This window comes from Lygodium microphyllum, chromosome 18 (genome assembly GCF_053477565.2).
Source record: "Lygodium microphyllum isolate KBCC chromosome 18, Lygodium_microphyllum_v1.1.10, whole genome shotgun sequence".
Lineage (NCBI taxonomy): Eukaryota > Viridiplantae > Streptophyta > Polypodiopsida > Schizaeales > Lygodiaceae > Lygodium > Lygodium microphyllum.
Genome location: NC_141152.1, coordinates 126592584 through 126609753, shown reverse-complemented (window position 1 = coordinate 126609753; position 17170 = coordinate 126592584). Strand labels below are relative to the sequence as shown.

General features: G+C 38.9%; 1 protein-coding gene across 1 annotated transcript; it reads left to right on the top strand.

Annotated features, from left to right (window-relative positions):
- The first annotated feature begins 3337 nt into the window (after positions 1–3337).
- LOC148021354 (gibberellin 20 oxidase 1-D-like) lies at positions 3338–5450 on the top strand. The gene is made up of 3 exons (XM_087699223.1): positions 3338–4117; positions 4605–4926; positions 5018–5450. Exons 1-3 carry the CDS (start codon positions 3531–3533, stop codon positions 5276–5278), a joined length of 1170 nt encoding a protein of 389 aa, XP_087555349.1. The 5' UTR covers positions 3338–3530; the 3' UTR covers positions 5279–5450.
- The last annotated feature ends 11720 nt before the right edge of the window (positions 5451–17170 follow it).

Here is a 17170-nt window from a genome sequence, read left to right as displayed (position 1 = left end):
ACCCTCTTCAAAGACGGCAGATCCTTACGCAAGTTATCTTGCAAAAAGACGTAGTTTTTGGATATCCTTCAAAATAAAGAAAGTTGTAAAATGGAAACTAGCATATCTAAGGTACCTTAGGGTTAATCAAGTTGGGTATACCCTACACCCGAATATAAGGGATCTTGCCAAGTTTACAAGACATCTTGAGAACGACTGCTGATACACTCTAAAAGGAAAGAACACTTCCTTAGCAGCTTGCCATACAACTGGGTTGATTAATGGAAATGTTTGTGCTTGCTAGAGATTGTAGGGTGCTGTTTGAATTATGAATTACAAATTAAACAAGTACCTATACTTCAGGTTAAAGGCCTGAAGGGAGATGCAGCTTCAGTTACTCCCGACTGCCTGCCTGACCCTAACGAAGGGGGTTGTTGACCGCGCCGGGAACGTGGACCGAACCCGCCATGAGAGGTCTCTCCGTTGAGTTCTACTTGGAGCAGGAGGACGCTTGGGTGCCAGGGTGGGCTCTGGCCGTAAATTCCTCGCCTTCCGGGTCCTGCACAAGAGGCTAACATGACTCAATATTGGATCTCGAGGCCCGCATACTAGTTGATGGGCGGAAGCTTGGAATAGTGATCCCTGGAGATTACTTGTTAGCCTCCGGGCAGATTATGGACAAGCCTACGGCGAAACTTCTTGTAATTCAAAGATAAAATGATGAGATGCTAAGCAAACTTGCTTGATATTGTTTTTATATGTCACGTGATACGATTATGTGAAGGAACCAGTGCTTAAACAAGATTAATTAAAGAAGCTGATTGTTATATGCCAAATTAATATGTTAGATAATTACATAACTAAAACAAACCGAGGAAAGTGCGGAGGATGGGCCATGGGTCTGTCCTACGGTTGGGTGGTCCCGGTTAGCCGAGAACTTTTCTCATAAATCTCGAAAGACAGCGGAATGATCATCATCATCAAAAAGAATAACGAGAACAATGACCTAGAGTTACGTTTTACCCGATTTACGTTGTTTTAGGGGAACAGAATGGGACTATGCCTTATGGTAGAGAGGTTGAGCTTTGCATCCCTCTCGTTTCCCATTCTCCTTGAACCAAGTGCAGCGTGAATCCGCTTTGGACCTGGCGTTTCTGCGTAAAGTAGTTCGCTCGGGTCTGACGCTAGTTGCTGTTAGCTAGTGACCCATTAGGAAAACCCTAATTCCGGTCGATCCTAAGTGGGAACGGCCAGGATACTTCTGCTACGTAGCAGACGCGGGAAGAACTAGATCGCAAAACCCGTAACATTCCATGGGAATGTCGGGTGGAGCTTTCTAGACATCCTTTCCGATGGACTGCTAAGACGTGTCCTGGATGATACTAGGGGACACGTTACAGTGCGGAGGATCGGCCATAGGTCCGTCCTACGGATGGGTGGTCCCGGTTGGCCGGAAACTTTTCTCAAATCACGATGGAGAGCAGGAAGATCGTCAAAGAACATGAACAACAAAAGTGTTGACCTAGAGTTATGATTGATTCGATTTACGCTGTTTTAGGGGAACGGAATGGGACTATGACTTATGGCAGAGAGGTTGAGCTTTGCATCCCTCTCGTTTCCCATTCTCGTTGAACCAAGTATAGCGTGAATCCACTTCGGACCTGACGTTTTTGCGTAAAGTAGTTCGCTTGGGTCCGACGCTAGTTGGCGTTAGGAAATGACCGTTAAGGAAAACCCTAATTCAGGTCGATCCTAAGTGGGAACGGCCAGAATACTTCTGCTACGTGGCAGATGCGGAAAGCCCTAGATCGCAAACCGCGCAACATTCCATGGGAGTGCCGGGCGGAGCTTTCTAGACATCCTTTCTGATGGACTCCTAAGACGTGTCCTGAAGATACAAGTGGACACGTTACATCTATTTTCAAGTTTTTATTACCTTGTTGAACCTTTTTAAAATTTGTGCAAATGATCATGTAGCATGTCCATGTGACATTGGCATTACAAGCAACATTTTCACAAAGTCCTTATTAATCACACATAATCTAATAGAAAATACATAATGCATGTCTCACATGACACTTATCAACATCATCCTTGTTTGCCAAAGCATCCAACATCTTTCACATGGCAAGAAACAAAATTTAATATGCACATACAAATTTGTGACTTTGCCAAGGATTATAGGGACATAAGATAAAGATGGTTGTGCTACAACTATTATTTGATAGAAATTGTCTAGATTGTGTAGGAAGATCAAGAGCCAGAAGAAAGAAAGGAAAGACCTAATGGATGACCCTGATATACAATTCATTATGGTCAAGCTCTTTTACAGACAACTCATCTCTACAATTGCTTGTTCAATAACTTTTCAATGTTCATTGTCTTTATATTCTCCGTTGCATAGTGTTGGTAGCTCCTAACACTCGTTTAAGGACTACATGTATGTGAGAAGTATGGGAGTCTAAGGTCAATAAAGATTATGCTACATACAATTGAACAAAGTGATTGAGAATTTGGTTTGTTCCATACCATCTTGCAAATCCCGAAAATGTGCATTGTCGTACAACTCATGGATGAGGCTTCTTTGGATTGCTAAACATGATTTGGGTTGCTAAGATTTGGTAGGATACTAATCGGACCGAGATTTTACGAGAATCAGAGATGGATCGAGGCTCGTGTACACTTTCGCCCCAAGCAGATTTAACAGGGGATTGGTTTCCGGAATCGTCCAAGGATTCGTTTGTTGTAGCTAGTGATCAAATGAGTAAAAGCTAAAGTGTATAGTTTGTGATGTCGAGTGGGTGCAATATCTTTGGAGCTGTCAATTTGTAGTGGGCGGAACCATGATGGTTTTTGAAAGCACAGTACGCGAAATCGGATATGAGATTGACCATTCACCCATCGAATCGCGGCAGGTATAGCCTATGGCATCGAGCTCGTACGAGTGAATTTGTTTGTTCGTTTTCGTAGCGCATCCTTCAGTGATAATATGGTGCGATTCCAGCTTGTTCTAGTAAACGAAAAGAAGAGCGGATGCGACATCGTTGCTGCCGCGTGTGGGGCAGCGGGGCCTAGTTGCTGCTAAAGACATCGGCGCCGGGCGTGCCGAAGCGTCGATTGGAGTCCGGCACTCTTGTCTGATTCTGAGGTCAGATACGGGTCAGGCTCTCAGAAGCGCGCGCAGAGGTCAGCGATTTTGTCTGCGCTGGGGCCCAGGGCCGGACTCATTGTTTCACTTGCACCATCAGGTCACGACTCTTCGGCTTCCATGATCGCAACAAAGTGGCGCGGACAAACAAACCAGCGCCTCGATTGAGGTGAAAGGGTGAAAAAGCTGATCGTCTGCGGTCATGTGAAATATGGTAATTCACAAGTCATGGGCGCAGAGGACTGCGTGATCTGACCTGGTATAAATACGGATCCGCGCTCCTACATTGCGGCCACTCAGAGAGCTCGGAGGTACAAAGACTTAGAACAGCTCAGCAGCAGCTAAAATACTCAGCTGCAGGGCTTCTGCGTTAACTACCCACTAGCTCGACAGTATTGCGAATATGGCGTCTCCCGCGGTCGCTCCTCAGCAGCTGCATCCAGCCCCAGCAGCAGCTGCCACGTCGTGCATCACTGACACATTCTCGCAGTCCGTCAGCATCCCCGCGGAGTTCATATGGCCGGAGCTGCTGCAGTCGCAATCCGAAGGAGGGGCGCTCACCCTGGAGAAGCAGCCTGTCGTGCAGGACATGCCCACCATCGACCTCTCTCTGTTCCGCCGCATGAGGACTAATTCCGCAGATCCCACCTCATTAATGTCGACTGCAATGGATCGATATCATGATCAGCTGGCCGCCTTGCAGCACGCTGCCCGGACGCTGGGGTTCTTCCACGTGGTCAACCACGGCGTGGACGCGTCCCTGGTGGAGGCCGCCCATGGCCACTCCGAGCGCTTGTTCAGATTGCCCCTGGAGAGGAAGCAGAAGGCAAAACGACTCCCCGGCGAGAGCTTTGGGTATAGCAGCAGCTTCGCTGGGCGTTTCACTTCCAGGTTGCCCTGGAAGGAGACTTTCTCCGCCCAGCCCACGCCGGTTTCCAGCGTCTCTCACTACTTTCAACAGATCTTGGGTGACGACCACCAAGCTTGCAGGTTTTGCTGTCGCCCTTTTCATCTACTTCATATAAGCTCTGCCTCTGCGACTGTTTTTGGTGCTTATTACTCTAATTCCCCCACGCGAACTCTCTCATCAGTCTAATTCGTCATCTCTTCTCCTTCATACTAAATTTACTCATTATTAGAGCAGACTCCAGCTTCACATTTTCAGATTGCCCCCTCGGATCAAGCTCTCGAATTTCACCTTCTCCTGTCTTAGTGGCTCACGTTGTTTGTATGCCTTTCAGTGGATTCACCTTGAATCAAATGTTTAAACAGGTCTAAGGCTTTACCGATTCATGTCTTCATGGGCCGCTCATTAACGCCACCAACCATGAACAGATCATATCCGCGGCCATGCCTCTAGGAGCGACTTTAATACAATGCCTCAACTAGATGAGATTTTAGTTGGCTTATTCGTAGTATTAGAGTTAATTTCGGATGATAACATGGTTAACCAAGATCTTGCTTCTGCGGGTTGCAGCTCGACTTTCCAGAAATATTGTAAAGAAATGGTGAAGCTAGGGCTTGAGATATTGGAGGTCCTTGGACTCGCCCTAGGTCTACAATGCAGCTCATTGAGACAATACTTTGAAGACAACAGCTCTATTCTGCGCCTAAACTACTATCCATCTTGTCACCAACCTTCTCTCACATTGGGGACGGGGCCCCACACAGATCCATCAGCACTTACAATATTGCACCAGGACGAGGTTGCAGGGCTCCAAGTGTGCCATGAAAACACATGGTACACTGTCCCTCCACAAAAGGACGCATTTGTCATAAACATTGGGGACACATTAATGGTAAGTGCATCTCCTTAAACGTTGGTTTGAATTTCCTCCTTCCAATACGTACTTATTGTGTGCTTAACCCTCCATGGACTTTTTGGTTTAGGCCATCACAAACAAGCATTTCAAGAGTGGTGTACATAGGGCTCTTGTGAATGACTTTGTTGGAAGAAAGTCTATAGCTTTCTTTTTGAATCCACCATTTGAGATGACACTTTCTCCACCTGAGGAGTTGATAGATGAAGCCAACCCAAGGGCATATGAAGATTTCACATGGGAGAATTTCCTTCACTTCACACAATCTGTTCATAGGCCATGTGTAAACACGATAGATTATTTCCATGATCGGGACTCTAAGCTAGAGTAAGCAAAGCATCACAATACAAGCATCTATCCTATTCAGAGTAGTTTGGTATAAACGATTGGACCTATCAATGCTATCAGTGTATTAGATCTGAAGGGACAACTGGATAGGCATTGCGGCCTAGTGTATGGATGTAGAACAAAAGCCTTATATTTGAGTTTATATCCTTTTCCTACTGAGTTTAGAGCAAAAGCCTTATCTATGGTAATCGTGAGTGATTTCATTTTAAAGGCATAAAAGGAATACTATAGGCAAGTGGCTCATGAATAAGTCAATGTACACCAATTTCCAAAAAAGCTCAACTTTCTCTAACCATACATCAAATCCATTTGATCCCCATTTGAAAAAAGGCCTTCTTGGTTTAAAATAAAGTAGGAACCACGATAATATTGTTGTACTAGACTCTCGTACTCTGGATAATAGAATAGGTTTTCAACTGAATCATCTCATTAAAAGCTCAAATGTTGCCAAACTATGGCCATATAACATCTTGATAACAATTGTCCAAGTCATTGTGTATTTTTTATAATCTATCATCAAATTAACCATGTATATTTTGTGTGCAACATTCGTGAGAAGTGTTTGGGTAACACTACAATAGAATGGAAGTAGGGATGTGACTGCTAAATGTGAAGAAATTGTTATGTTTAAGTGCCTAGCACATAACCCATTCAAAGTCTCGTGGACCTAAGAGATGTTAGTGAGAACTGTTTGGGTAACACTACAATAGAACGGAAGCAGGGACGAGAATGCCAAATGTGAAGAAATGGGTATATTTTAGTGCCTAGCACATAATCCATTTAATGTCACATGGATCTAAAAGAACAAAATGCCCTTCTGACCATATAACGAAACCTTTGAAAAAGTGTTATCATACATGTTTATTTTAACATGTAGTTACACATATTCCCATGTAAAATATGCCCCATTGATCAATTTAGGGATAATATAGAGCCTAAGCAAAAAATACCAACATTTGGGGCAAATAGAAATTAAATAAGGTGAGAGAACCATATCTTCCAAGTGTTGTGAGGAGTTGGAGCTCATATCCAAGGTATGGGAGTTTTGTAACATGCAAAAAGCCCTATTCTTGAAAGACCCAAGATTCACCTAACTCCTAATACCTTAAGAACCTATAACTTTCATAGACTTGTTTTTCTTATTTAGAGCTTTTTTCTTCAATATAACATATGAAGGCTATGTCGATGAAATCGAAGATGGAAAGTGGTAAGAAATTATCTAACATTCTTTTAAAATGTGAAGACCTACTATGAGAAAAAATAAAAAAAACAAATAAAATACCTTATATATTAACAATATGAAAAAAACCACAATGCTTATAATTAGAGTCATATAGCTCAGTAAATACTAGAAACACAAAATCTCAAATACTTGAACACTATAATTAAGAACCACTAAATACACTAAAAGTAAGACTTTTTTCTATTTTTTTTCACGTACAAACTGTAGCTCTTCAATAACAATTTCATATTGTATAGATGAATTTTATGTACATGTCTTGAGATTCAGCCTTCATAGAGGTTGGCTAGTTCTCAACATGTTGTTGTGTCTTTATATTCAATGAAGGAGATAAGGATCAATAATATATTTCATTATTGAAGGTCAGATCCATAAAGCATTCTTAATATACTATCATCGTATGAAAGCATTTGAAGATAGGCTAGATGTCTTTCTAATATATTTTCCTAGCTACATTGTAGGAGTCTACATATATAGTTCATGAAAATCCAAAGATTTACGCATCTATGTAGAATTTAGCTAGATCTTTGATTGTAACAAGATGGTCAATTAGATTAACTAACATTTAAAGTTCAATAATAAAGGGTGATTGCAAGGTTGATAAGAAATGACTATAGGCCCATCGAATGAACATTTCATACATTTCTCTATTACAATACAATCTCTAGTCTCTAATCTATGTACTCTCTTCTCTCTTCTCTCAGTAGTATAATATATCCTCTCTCTCTCTCTCTCTCTCTCTCTCTCTCTCTCTCTCTCTTTCACTCGTTCTCCCTCTCCCTCGTTTGTTCTCTCCCCTATCCTCTCTACTCTCTCATCTCTATAATCCTAGAAAACACATATATAGCCATGAAAGCTATATAACGTAATGTACAAAACATGTGACATGTATGTGGTCTAAGTAAGAAGTGTATGAGAACCTTCTAAGGGACAGTTTGCCCTTGCGAGTCCTATTGATACCTATGAGCACAACACTTTAGACATGTTTCCATAGTCTCATAGTCTTCTCAAAAGAGTACACAATCATTGACCCATGCATGGATGCTGTTGTAGTCCATTCCAAGCTTTTGTAACACTAGTCATGCATCATCATGAGATTCAAGCATCGTGTTTCTAGGTGGCAATATCTGATATTTTAGCAACTTGAAAGAAAAAACCCAAGTATTTTTAAAGAGCATAAGAACCATTTTTATAATGGAGTCAAAGACAAAGGAGCATAGTACATACATGAACAACTCAGTCACATTGCATCACTCCATTTGTACTTTGCCTGTACACTTAGGAGTTCAAGTAGTGTCTTTAAGTGAGATACTTGCCACCCATCACATAATAGTATGGACGACTCCTCTCTCAATGGATCAAATGACTTGGCATCCATGGGTAGTAATTCATCGATCATTGCATCCATCTCAAGCAGCAAGTTTGAAGGAAGGTTTGAAAGGCCTAGCATCTATTTTAGTGTAGAGGACATAGTTAGCAGTGTGCCCTCCAATGGGTTAATCAACTCGGGTACTCCATCCATTGCACGCCCATGAGCTCTTCTTATAGGCCGCAATAGGTGCATTCCTTAAGCTAGAACGGCACCTTTGTAAAAACATAATTTAAAAGGATATTCAATTACACAATAAATGTAAAGTATGATTGGTATACACTTTTCTTACTATTAGCTCAAAGTTCAAGATTACCTATTCAATGATATGTGATTAAAACTTGCCAAAGCATCGCATGTGGTCTATAAACAAGCAACGCTTTCATTGAATTATTAGCTTACACTCAGTACAAAGAGTACAAGACATGCTCATTGAGATACGCCTCGCGATCTTAGATGTCATGGCCATCATCATTGTCCATTTCGTCTATGCTACGATAGACAATGTGATTTTGTTTCATGTCACCATCGTCATCCCAACTACCAGAATATGATGTGAAATCTATAAGTCACACATGTGCTCTCATATCCATATATAACACTCTTAGCACTTCCTCTACACCTTTGAAGACTAGAACCCGCTCTTTTGGATCATCAAAATAGTCTACTTAGAGCCCGATATTCTGTGAGACTATATATACTATTATCCTTTGTTGTATGATCAATTAAGTCTTCTTCTATCATATATTCTATTGTTTTAGTAGAAAAGTTACCACAACTTGCAAAATCGTCACTGTTTAATCCCTCTTCTTTTGTGTCTTCTTTCTTCTCACACTAGGAGTTGACCCCTTCTTCAAGCTACCCTTATTGTTACCACTTGTTCCCTCCGAGCTTCTTGTTTGGCTCTCCTACATAATCTAACTGGATTCTAACAAAATACGGCTCTCTAGTGAATTTTTTGGTTTCTACTGACAAACTCAGTCCACTTGCAAAGTATTTTGTAGCTTAGCATTCAATTTTTCTAACTACTCCACTATTTATTTAGCTTCCTTTTCCAATCTTCTTTTTGCTCTCTTGTCTCATGTTAACTTCTCGCTTTCACTCATTCACTAGATTTTCCGAGAGCTTTCTCTACCGTGCACATTCTCCTTCCACTTTCTATTATAAGATCCCTTGTCTACCGTGCCCCCTAAGAAGCCCCCTAGATAAAAGGGCTAGATGTCTATATGTGAAGTCATTGTATTAACTAAGTATTGAAAGTGCACTTATATGCTCTCTTTATCTCCAAATTATCATTATAAAAGATATTCTATCTTTCCCTTATATAGTCCAACTATCAACTCACCCAACATTCCCCTTTAAGTTACTTGCAGTCTTTCAAATAGTACTCCTTAACCCTTATTTTGAACTAGAACTCCTAATATATCAAACCCATTTTATTCTACATTTAAACCAAAGAAATTTTTTATCTAAAAACTCTTAATTCACCATTAACCTTTGCTAATACTTCAGTAAAACCACTAATATACACTAATCATTACTTCAGCCCTAAATAATATTTTGCAAAGAAAGTACTTGCAAATGGATTCTATTAGTTATGAAATTTTAATAAGAAAATTTGAACATACAATAAACTATAATCTCTTTTTATTTGTCTCACTAACTCCTACATTATCAAGACTTATTACTATTTTTTATTTACTTTAGAAAAATAAAGATATTTATAATAATTAATTCTAACATTAAAATCTTAAAATCTCTTAAACAAATGTTCTCCATAATCAATGCAGTGCATACGTGAGTTGGCATCAATAAATTCTCTCATGTACTCTTAATATTCACTAATTATCTCCTAAAAACACCCAAAATTTATCATTTTTAACCTTAGGATCTAGATATATAGAATTCTAGAGACCCACTAAGTCTACGAATCGATAAGGAGATCCATCATAGTGTTTATAAAATAGACGTGCTTATAAAAAAAAACTTGCAAGTTCTGTTGTGTCATGTGACCTACTGATAACAAGTTTTTCATAATGGAAGGCACATGTAATACATCATGTAGAATTTTCTTCCACCCATCATGAATGACCAAGGGTACTACACTCTTATTCTCAATGCTATGTTGCGTATGATCTCCTGTGCACACATATCCATGCTTTTCAGGGACCATTTCTATAAACCAATCACCATGACGAGTCATGTGATTCAAGGCTCTAGAATCAATGTACTAGACATCATTTGTTTTGGTCTCCTTAGTAGCATGGTTCTGAACATATGTCATGGCAAACAATCTATCAGTGGATGCATCTTGTGTATGTCTCGACGATACATAGTGTCCTTGTTGTTTGCCTTTCTGGTTAGCTTGATTTTTCTAGTACTCTTTGGCAATGTGGCCATACTTTTGACAATAGTGACAATCCTTATCTTTATTCGAATTGTCATGAGTATGTTGTGGCTGCCATGATCCTCTTGCCCTAGGGTTGGATCTCCTCGTCGTTCTAAAATGCCCACCACCTCTTGCATTCTAACTCTACTGAATATTAGTACTGTGAGATGCATTCTATTGTGTTTCTCTTCCATGAGAAAACCCTCTTCCACGGCTGTGAGGACCTTGTTCATTAGAATAGAACACTGCATCTTTCCTTTTAGAGCTACTTGACCTAGTAGTAGCTAACCCCAATTTGACTGCTTCATGTATGAGAAATGAAAAAAGCTCATTAAAATCTGGTATCTCAGCATGCATCAATATAGAGATATCAAAAGATTTGTACTCAGGCCCTAAACCATTTAGGGTAACAACCATTAGATCCTCATCAACATCAGCTCACAACTAGAGCTAGTTAATATGCAATGATCTTCCATTCAGTCACATAGTCCTATATGCATCACCCTTTCCTATCCATATTGTTGAACTTATACTTTAGCTAGATTTTGTGAGTACTAGTGGTTGTACCATAGTACCACATCAAAATATTTCAAGCATCCTTTGGTGACTTGTAGATCATTATCTACATGACTATTGCATCAGAGATATAGAAGGACAACCAATGCAACACCTTTGGGCTCTTTCCAACCATGCTTGATGTGCGCGTCTTTGTTCAACTCTAGGATTTTTGTGGGGAAGCTTGGGTTTAGCTTCAACACCCGTGACTAGATCCCAATGTCCCTTTCCAATTAGGAAGTTCTTCATCCAAAACTTCGAAATAGCATAGTTATTGTTATCAAGCATGTCACCCACTATCTAAGTTATATTATCTCCTCTGTCTACATTTGCCATGTGTGCAACACAATGTATTCACTGCAGTAATAAAAATGATCCATTCTTGACTTTGTGTAGAACCAAGTAATTTTCATAGACAAGGTGTTTGTATGCACTCAAATTAATCCAATAAAGATGAAGATAATCTCTTTGCAATATCTACTATCAGTATTGACTAGCTAGCAAGTTCTCTACTAAATTCTGAATGTTCTCTATTCAGAAAACCACTTAAAGCATTCCAGACATACGCCTTTTCATTTGAAAGTCCACATACATTTCTATGAGTATCAATACTTTATTACACAACATGTAGCAAAACCAATAAGTTTCTTACAATTGCAACCAACCAAGTATCTCTATTTTACCATTAATAAATCAGCCCAAAATTGAGCATTAAAAGCTTGTAGTACTCCTCAAGACACCCATAGTCCATGTAGTAAGATCCACACATTAGATGACATCAATATGTAGTTCAAAGTGCTTGTAGTATCAGATAGAAGCTAGTACAATTTCAAGACTGATTTCAAGACAATTCGAGATCTGTAAATGCACTCAAATCTTTGAAGTTTGGATTCCTACTCATGCTCAAGTACAAGATCTTGGAGGCATAAACAATGCCAGTCAGTTCATGTTGATTTAGTATGCCCTTCTTGTTGTGTGTGTTCAAAGATTGAGATGCATCTCACTACATTCATACAGAATAAGTTGCAATTAATTGCCTGTCATAGTGCAATATTTAGTTCATCATTCAATCTACAAGTACATCTCTAGACTTGGAAATCCAATGCTCATAACTATTCATAAACCATCCACTAAATACGTGGAATCATCTGAGTATTAATGGCAAATAACTAAAGCTTTTTTAAATGAGCTCCAAGCATTACATACAAGTTGCCTCAACTTTATGATAGCACTTAGTCTTTAATATAAGGCTTCAGATCACTTAGGAGTGCTCCACCACATGACAAGCATACTTAGTGACAATGTTCAAGGAGATCTTTCAATTGTTTGTGTTATGCCAACTGCCAAATGAGTTGCAAATTGCTTGGTTTAATGCTCAAATAGAAGGCACAATTTCTTTTAGCTCATGCTAATCTATCCACGTGTTCTTTGCTACTCAATTATCCACATGTGCTCTACTACTTAGTCTAGTGCTACCATTTCTAGCATTGAATAATGCCCAGGAACCAACACAAAGTAAGCACTATCTCTCTTCATTAGAAATCAAGTATGATAGCAATTATCAAAACTCAAATGTTGTCCATGCTATCATCCAAAAACATGTGCAATTTTAGGGTTGTCCATGCTAGTCAGAAACACACATGTTTGCTATTGGTTGAAGTTCCAAGAGTTAACACTCAATAGTGCTCCATATGTATTAGAGAAAAGCTAATGAATCCCCGTGAATGCCTCAAAAGAGGCCCTAATCAAAAGACATATCAACCACATGCCTCTTACCTGAGATTGTCATTGACTAAAGTCCGCATTCAGCTCCTATTTATGCTCAAACTTAACAACAAGAACATGCTCTAATACCATCCATGTAAAGAGAATGGGAGAGAGAGAGATGAGGCCACAAAGAGCTCATTGTTCTCACTTTCTTATCTTTATTCAAGTACACACACTCAGACGGACTGAGTAACCTAACACAACTAGGTCTAAGGGACCAAAATCATACTGGTCTACTAACTATTGTTGAATAAGTCATGATGTGAATTATTCAATGATGCATGTAACCTGACACAACTAGGTCTAAGTGACCAAAACCATACTAATCTACTAACTATAGCTAAGTCATGACTTGACTTATTCAATGACACACACATGTTAGGGATAGCTACACACATTATAGCTGTCATGTTAGGTTAGCAGCTTGAGCTTGAAGTCTCAACAAAATGGAGGTAGACTTATCATGATCAGCAATGTCTTTAGTGTCATAATTAGATTGTATGATGTTGTCACAAGAATTGGCATGACCAAAGTAAGAATAAATATATAGGTACAATGTATTGTTTAAAGGACTCGTAAGAATTCATGCGGAAGCAAAATATGTTAGATTATTACATGGCTGAGATAACTGAGTTTTCACCACCAGAGGAGTCTTCTAAGGCATTAGTTGTGTATAAAACATCCTTTAGACCTCCATCTCAAGATTCACCATCTAAGGTTAATGATGTGAAATCTATAGGAGTGGATAATATGATGTGTCATGTACCCATGATTGATGAGATCTATTAAGATACCAATTATCAAGCTTAATAGGGTTCATATAGCTTATGTGTGCAATTCTGAAATTGAAACAACACCTTTTGAAGTGGCACCCAATAATTCTTTATTATTGGGTAGTTAATTACAAGATGTTGGTGTTGAGAAATTACAAAAAGTTATTTAAAAATACTCTCATGTGTCTATCTAGAGCTCAAGGAAGTTACTCTTGAATATATGTGTGCATCACGTGGGTTCAAAATAAGGCATTTTTAAAAAACAAATTTTTTACATTTTTTACATACAAAAGGGTGTAATATAAAAAGGTTAGGCATTAGCTCCTAGGAATTTGAGAACCTTGTATGGCCCACAATACCTTAGACTCAAATTATTGAACTTTCCTAATGACATAGAACTCTTATTTGAGGATATAGAGATGAAAACCATGTGTCCCTCTTGGAAGATACGCTCTAGCCGTCCTAGATTAACATAAGGTTTCTTGCGGTCTTTGGTAGCTTGGATGTATTGTTTCATAATTTTGACCTAATCATCCATGTCTTCCAACATTTTCTTTTAGAAGCCTCAATCTTTAGGGTTGGATCACAAAAATTGAGTGGTGTTAAACAATCTTGCCCATACAATGCCTAAAATGGAGTCATTTGAATACTCTGGTGATATGACGCATTGTAGGAAAATTCTAATAAGGGAAAATATTATATCCACCTTATCGGTTCTCTCAAACAATAATCTCTAAGTATATCTTCAATAACCTCATTAACCCACTCTGTTTGACCATCACTTTGGGGATGGTAAGTTGTGTTGGGTTCAAATTACTTCAAATAGGCTTCTCAAAAATTGGATGTAAACAGAGAGTCATGATCACTAATGATCCATTTAGGCAATCCACAAAGCCTAAAGATTTCTTTCACAAACAATCGTGTAATATCTGAAGCTTTGTAGTTGGTCTTGACTTGGATAAGATGAGTGACCTTTGTCACCATATCCACAATCACCATGATTGAATTATACCCTTCTTAAATAGAAGGTAAGCCAACTATGAAATCCATACTCATGAACTCCCATTTCATCTATGGAATGTCAAGTGATTGGAGCTTGCCGGGCATTTTGACATGCTCAACTTTAACCCACTAGAAACTTAGGCATTCAGTAACATATCTGAGTACATCATGCTTCAATCTTTTCCAGTAGTAATTTTTCGTGACTGCATTAAGAGTCTTTGCATAGCTAGGGTGTCCTAAGAATGGGGAGTCATGGGCTTTCCATAATATCTTCTTTTTTAGCACTTGATTGAGAAAAATGCAAAGCCTTGTCCTAAAAAAGACAAGTCCATCATCGATAGTGAAATTTTCGTATTTGACTTGGAGCTTAGGATCAATGTCCTTAACTAGGATTTCTCTTAGCATTAGCTAATACTTAGGATCCTTGTGTGCCTTTTCTTTGGCTAGCTCAATGACTGGATTGCTAGGAACACAATATTAGTGAGTTTGGGAATCTCTCAATTCCCATTTCTTGAATACTAAAAAGGTGGCACCCGGATAACATGTCCATAAGTTTCTCAAAACCATATGATTTGACCTATCATTGGAAAGCGCTTGAAAAATAGAATCTATTGAGCTATAGAGCGCTCGATTTGGAGTTATAGTATTCAAGTTATGACAAATCTAAAGATTTGACCACGTGTCCCAAACTTATGGGAAATTCCCATATTCCCCAATATGGTGTTTGGGCATTGATATTAGAAAATCTTTACAACTTAATGCATTAGCAATCACATTCTCTTTTCCATGTCTAAACTTGATTTCAAAATCAAATTCTTGCAAGACTTCAATCCACCGATGCTACCTCATATTGAGGTCTGTTTGAGGGAGTAAAGATCCATTTGAGACTTTTGTGATCAATGATCAATGTTAACTTGCTTTCAAGTAGATAGTGTCGCCACAATTTGAGAGCATGGATCACAGCTAATAGCTTGATGAGATCATGGGTGGCATAATTACTCTCCTAGATTTTCAACTTCCTTGAGGAATAGGCTATTGGATGACCTTGCTGCATAAGCACACAACCTAGTGCAAGAGAACTTGTGTTTGTTACGACCTCAAACTCTTGACTTAGGTCAGGTAGCTTTAAAATGGGTGTTGTTACCAAACTTGAGTTGCTCAAAACTAGTTTTCTCAATGGGCATCCACACAATATCAATTTGCTTTTCAATAAATTAGTGAGAGGTATAGCTATTAGGGCGTAATTTTTGAAAAACATTCTAAACCATCCAAACAACCCTTAAAAACTTCTCACTTCCTTAACTGTCCTTGGTGGTTGACACTCTTGAATATCTCTAACTTTGGGTGAGTCTATAGAGATTCCTTCAGCACATACTATGAATCTAAGATATTCCATTTGTCTTTTGAAAAAGGCACACTTCTTTTTCTTTGCATAAAGCTTCTGCGTTCTCATTGTGTCCAACTCAATGTGCAATTGCAACTCATGGTCTTCGTCTCTCTTGGAGTATGTTAGGATGTCATCAAAGAACATTAGGACAAACTCATCAAGATAAGGTCCAAAAATGTCATACATTAATCTGTTACATGTAGCAGGGGCATTAATTAGACGAGACCAAAAGAAATTACAAGAAATTCAAAATGATCGTATGTGGTATTGAAGGCAGTTTTGGGGATATCTTCTTCCTTGATCCTTATTTGGTAATAACTATATCCAAGATCAATCTTGGAAAAGCTTTTTTCCCTTGCAACCTATCAAGTAGCTTGGGATTGGATACTTATTCTTGATTGTAACTAGTTTAGTCCTTGGTAATCAATGCAAAGGTGGAGAGTTCCATCCTTTTTCTTTTAAAATAGTACTAGGGCTCTCCATGAAAAATTATTGGGTCTAATGTATCCTTGATCCAGTAACTACTTGAGTTGCTCTTTCAGCTCAATTGCTTCAAGGATAGATATTTTTTACAGAATCTTAGTGATTGGAGTGGCTCCTAGTTCAAGTCTGATCTCGTGATCGACTTCTCTTCAAGGAGGTAATTCAGTCAACTCTTCTAGGAAGATGTCATCATATTCCTTCAACAAATATGGCTCTCCCTCATCTTGATTATTTTTCTCAGTCTTATTTAATTTTATGAGATACACAGGTAATCCTTTTCTTATGCGAGATGATTTGGCTAGTTGAACCTTGGTTTTTCCTACCTGACCTTGGGTCATCACTTTTTCCCCCTTAAGGTTTTGAAAAGTCACCTGGCCTTTTCTACCCTGAATATATGCGTCATTGGGGATTAGTGAGTCTATACCCAATAGACACTTGTAGGCCCCTAAATTCATGATCCTAAATCCTATTTCATGGCGATTTCTTCCTAAGCTAAATGACATGGAAAGTTCCAAAAGCAACCTAAATGTACGTATTGTGTCTATACCTAATTTCTTGGCACACTTTGGTGATGTGAACGAGTGTGTGCTTCCATAATCAATTAGAATTTTAAAGGACTTACCTTGATATTCTGCTAGTGTTTGAATCACCGAAAACTGGCTATTTGGACCTTTCTTATGGAGGGTGGTGTGAACTAATGCCCTCTCTATACCCGCTTCCATAGTTAGGTTTCCCTCTTATTCAAGCTCTTTAAGGATTACAACAAATACTTTTTCTTTTGCAATTGAAGCTTGGTTGTAACCTCTATATTGTCCACGACGACAAATTTGGTCAAGCTTTGGGCACTGCCTTTCAAAGTGGCTTGGCTCATTACAGTGAAAACACCTAAGTACTCCTAAATTAATTCCTG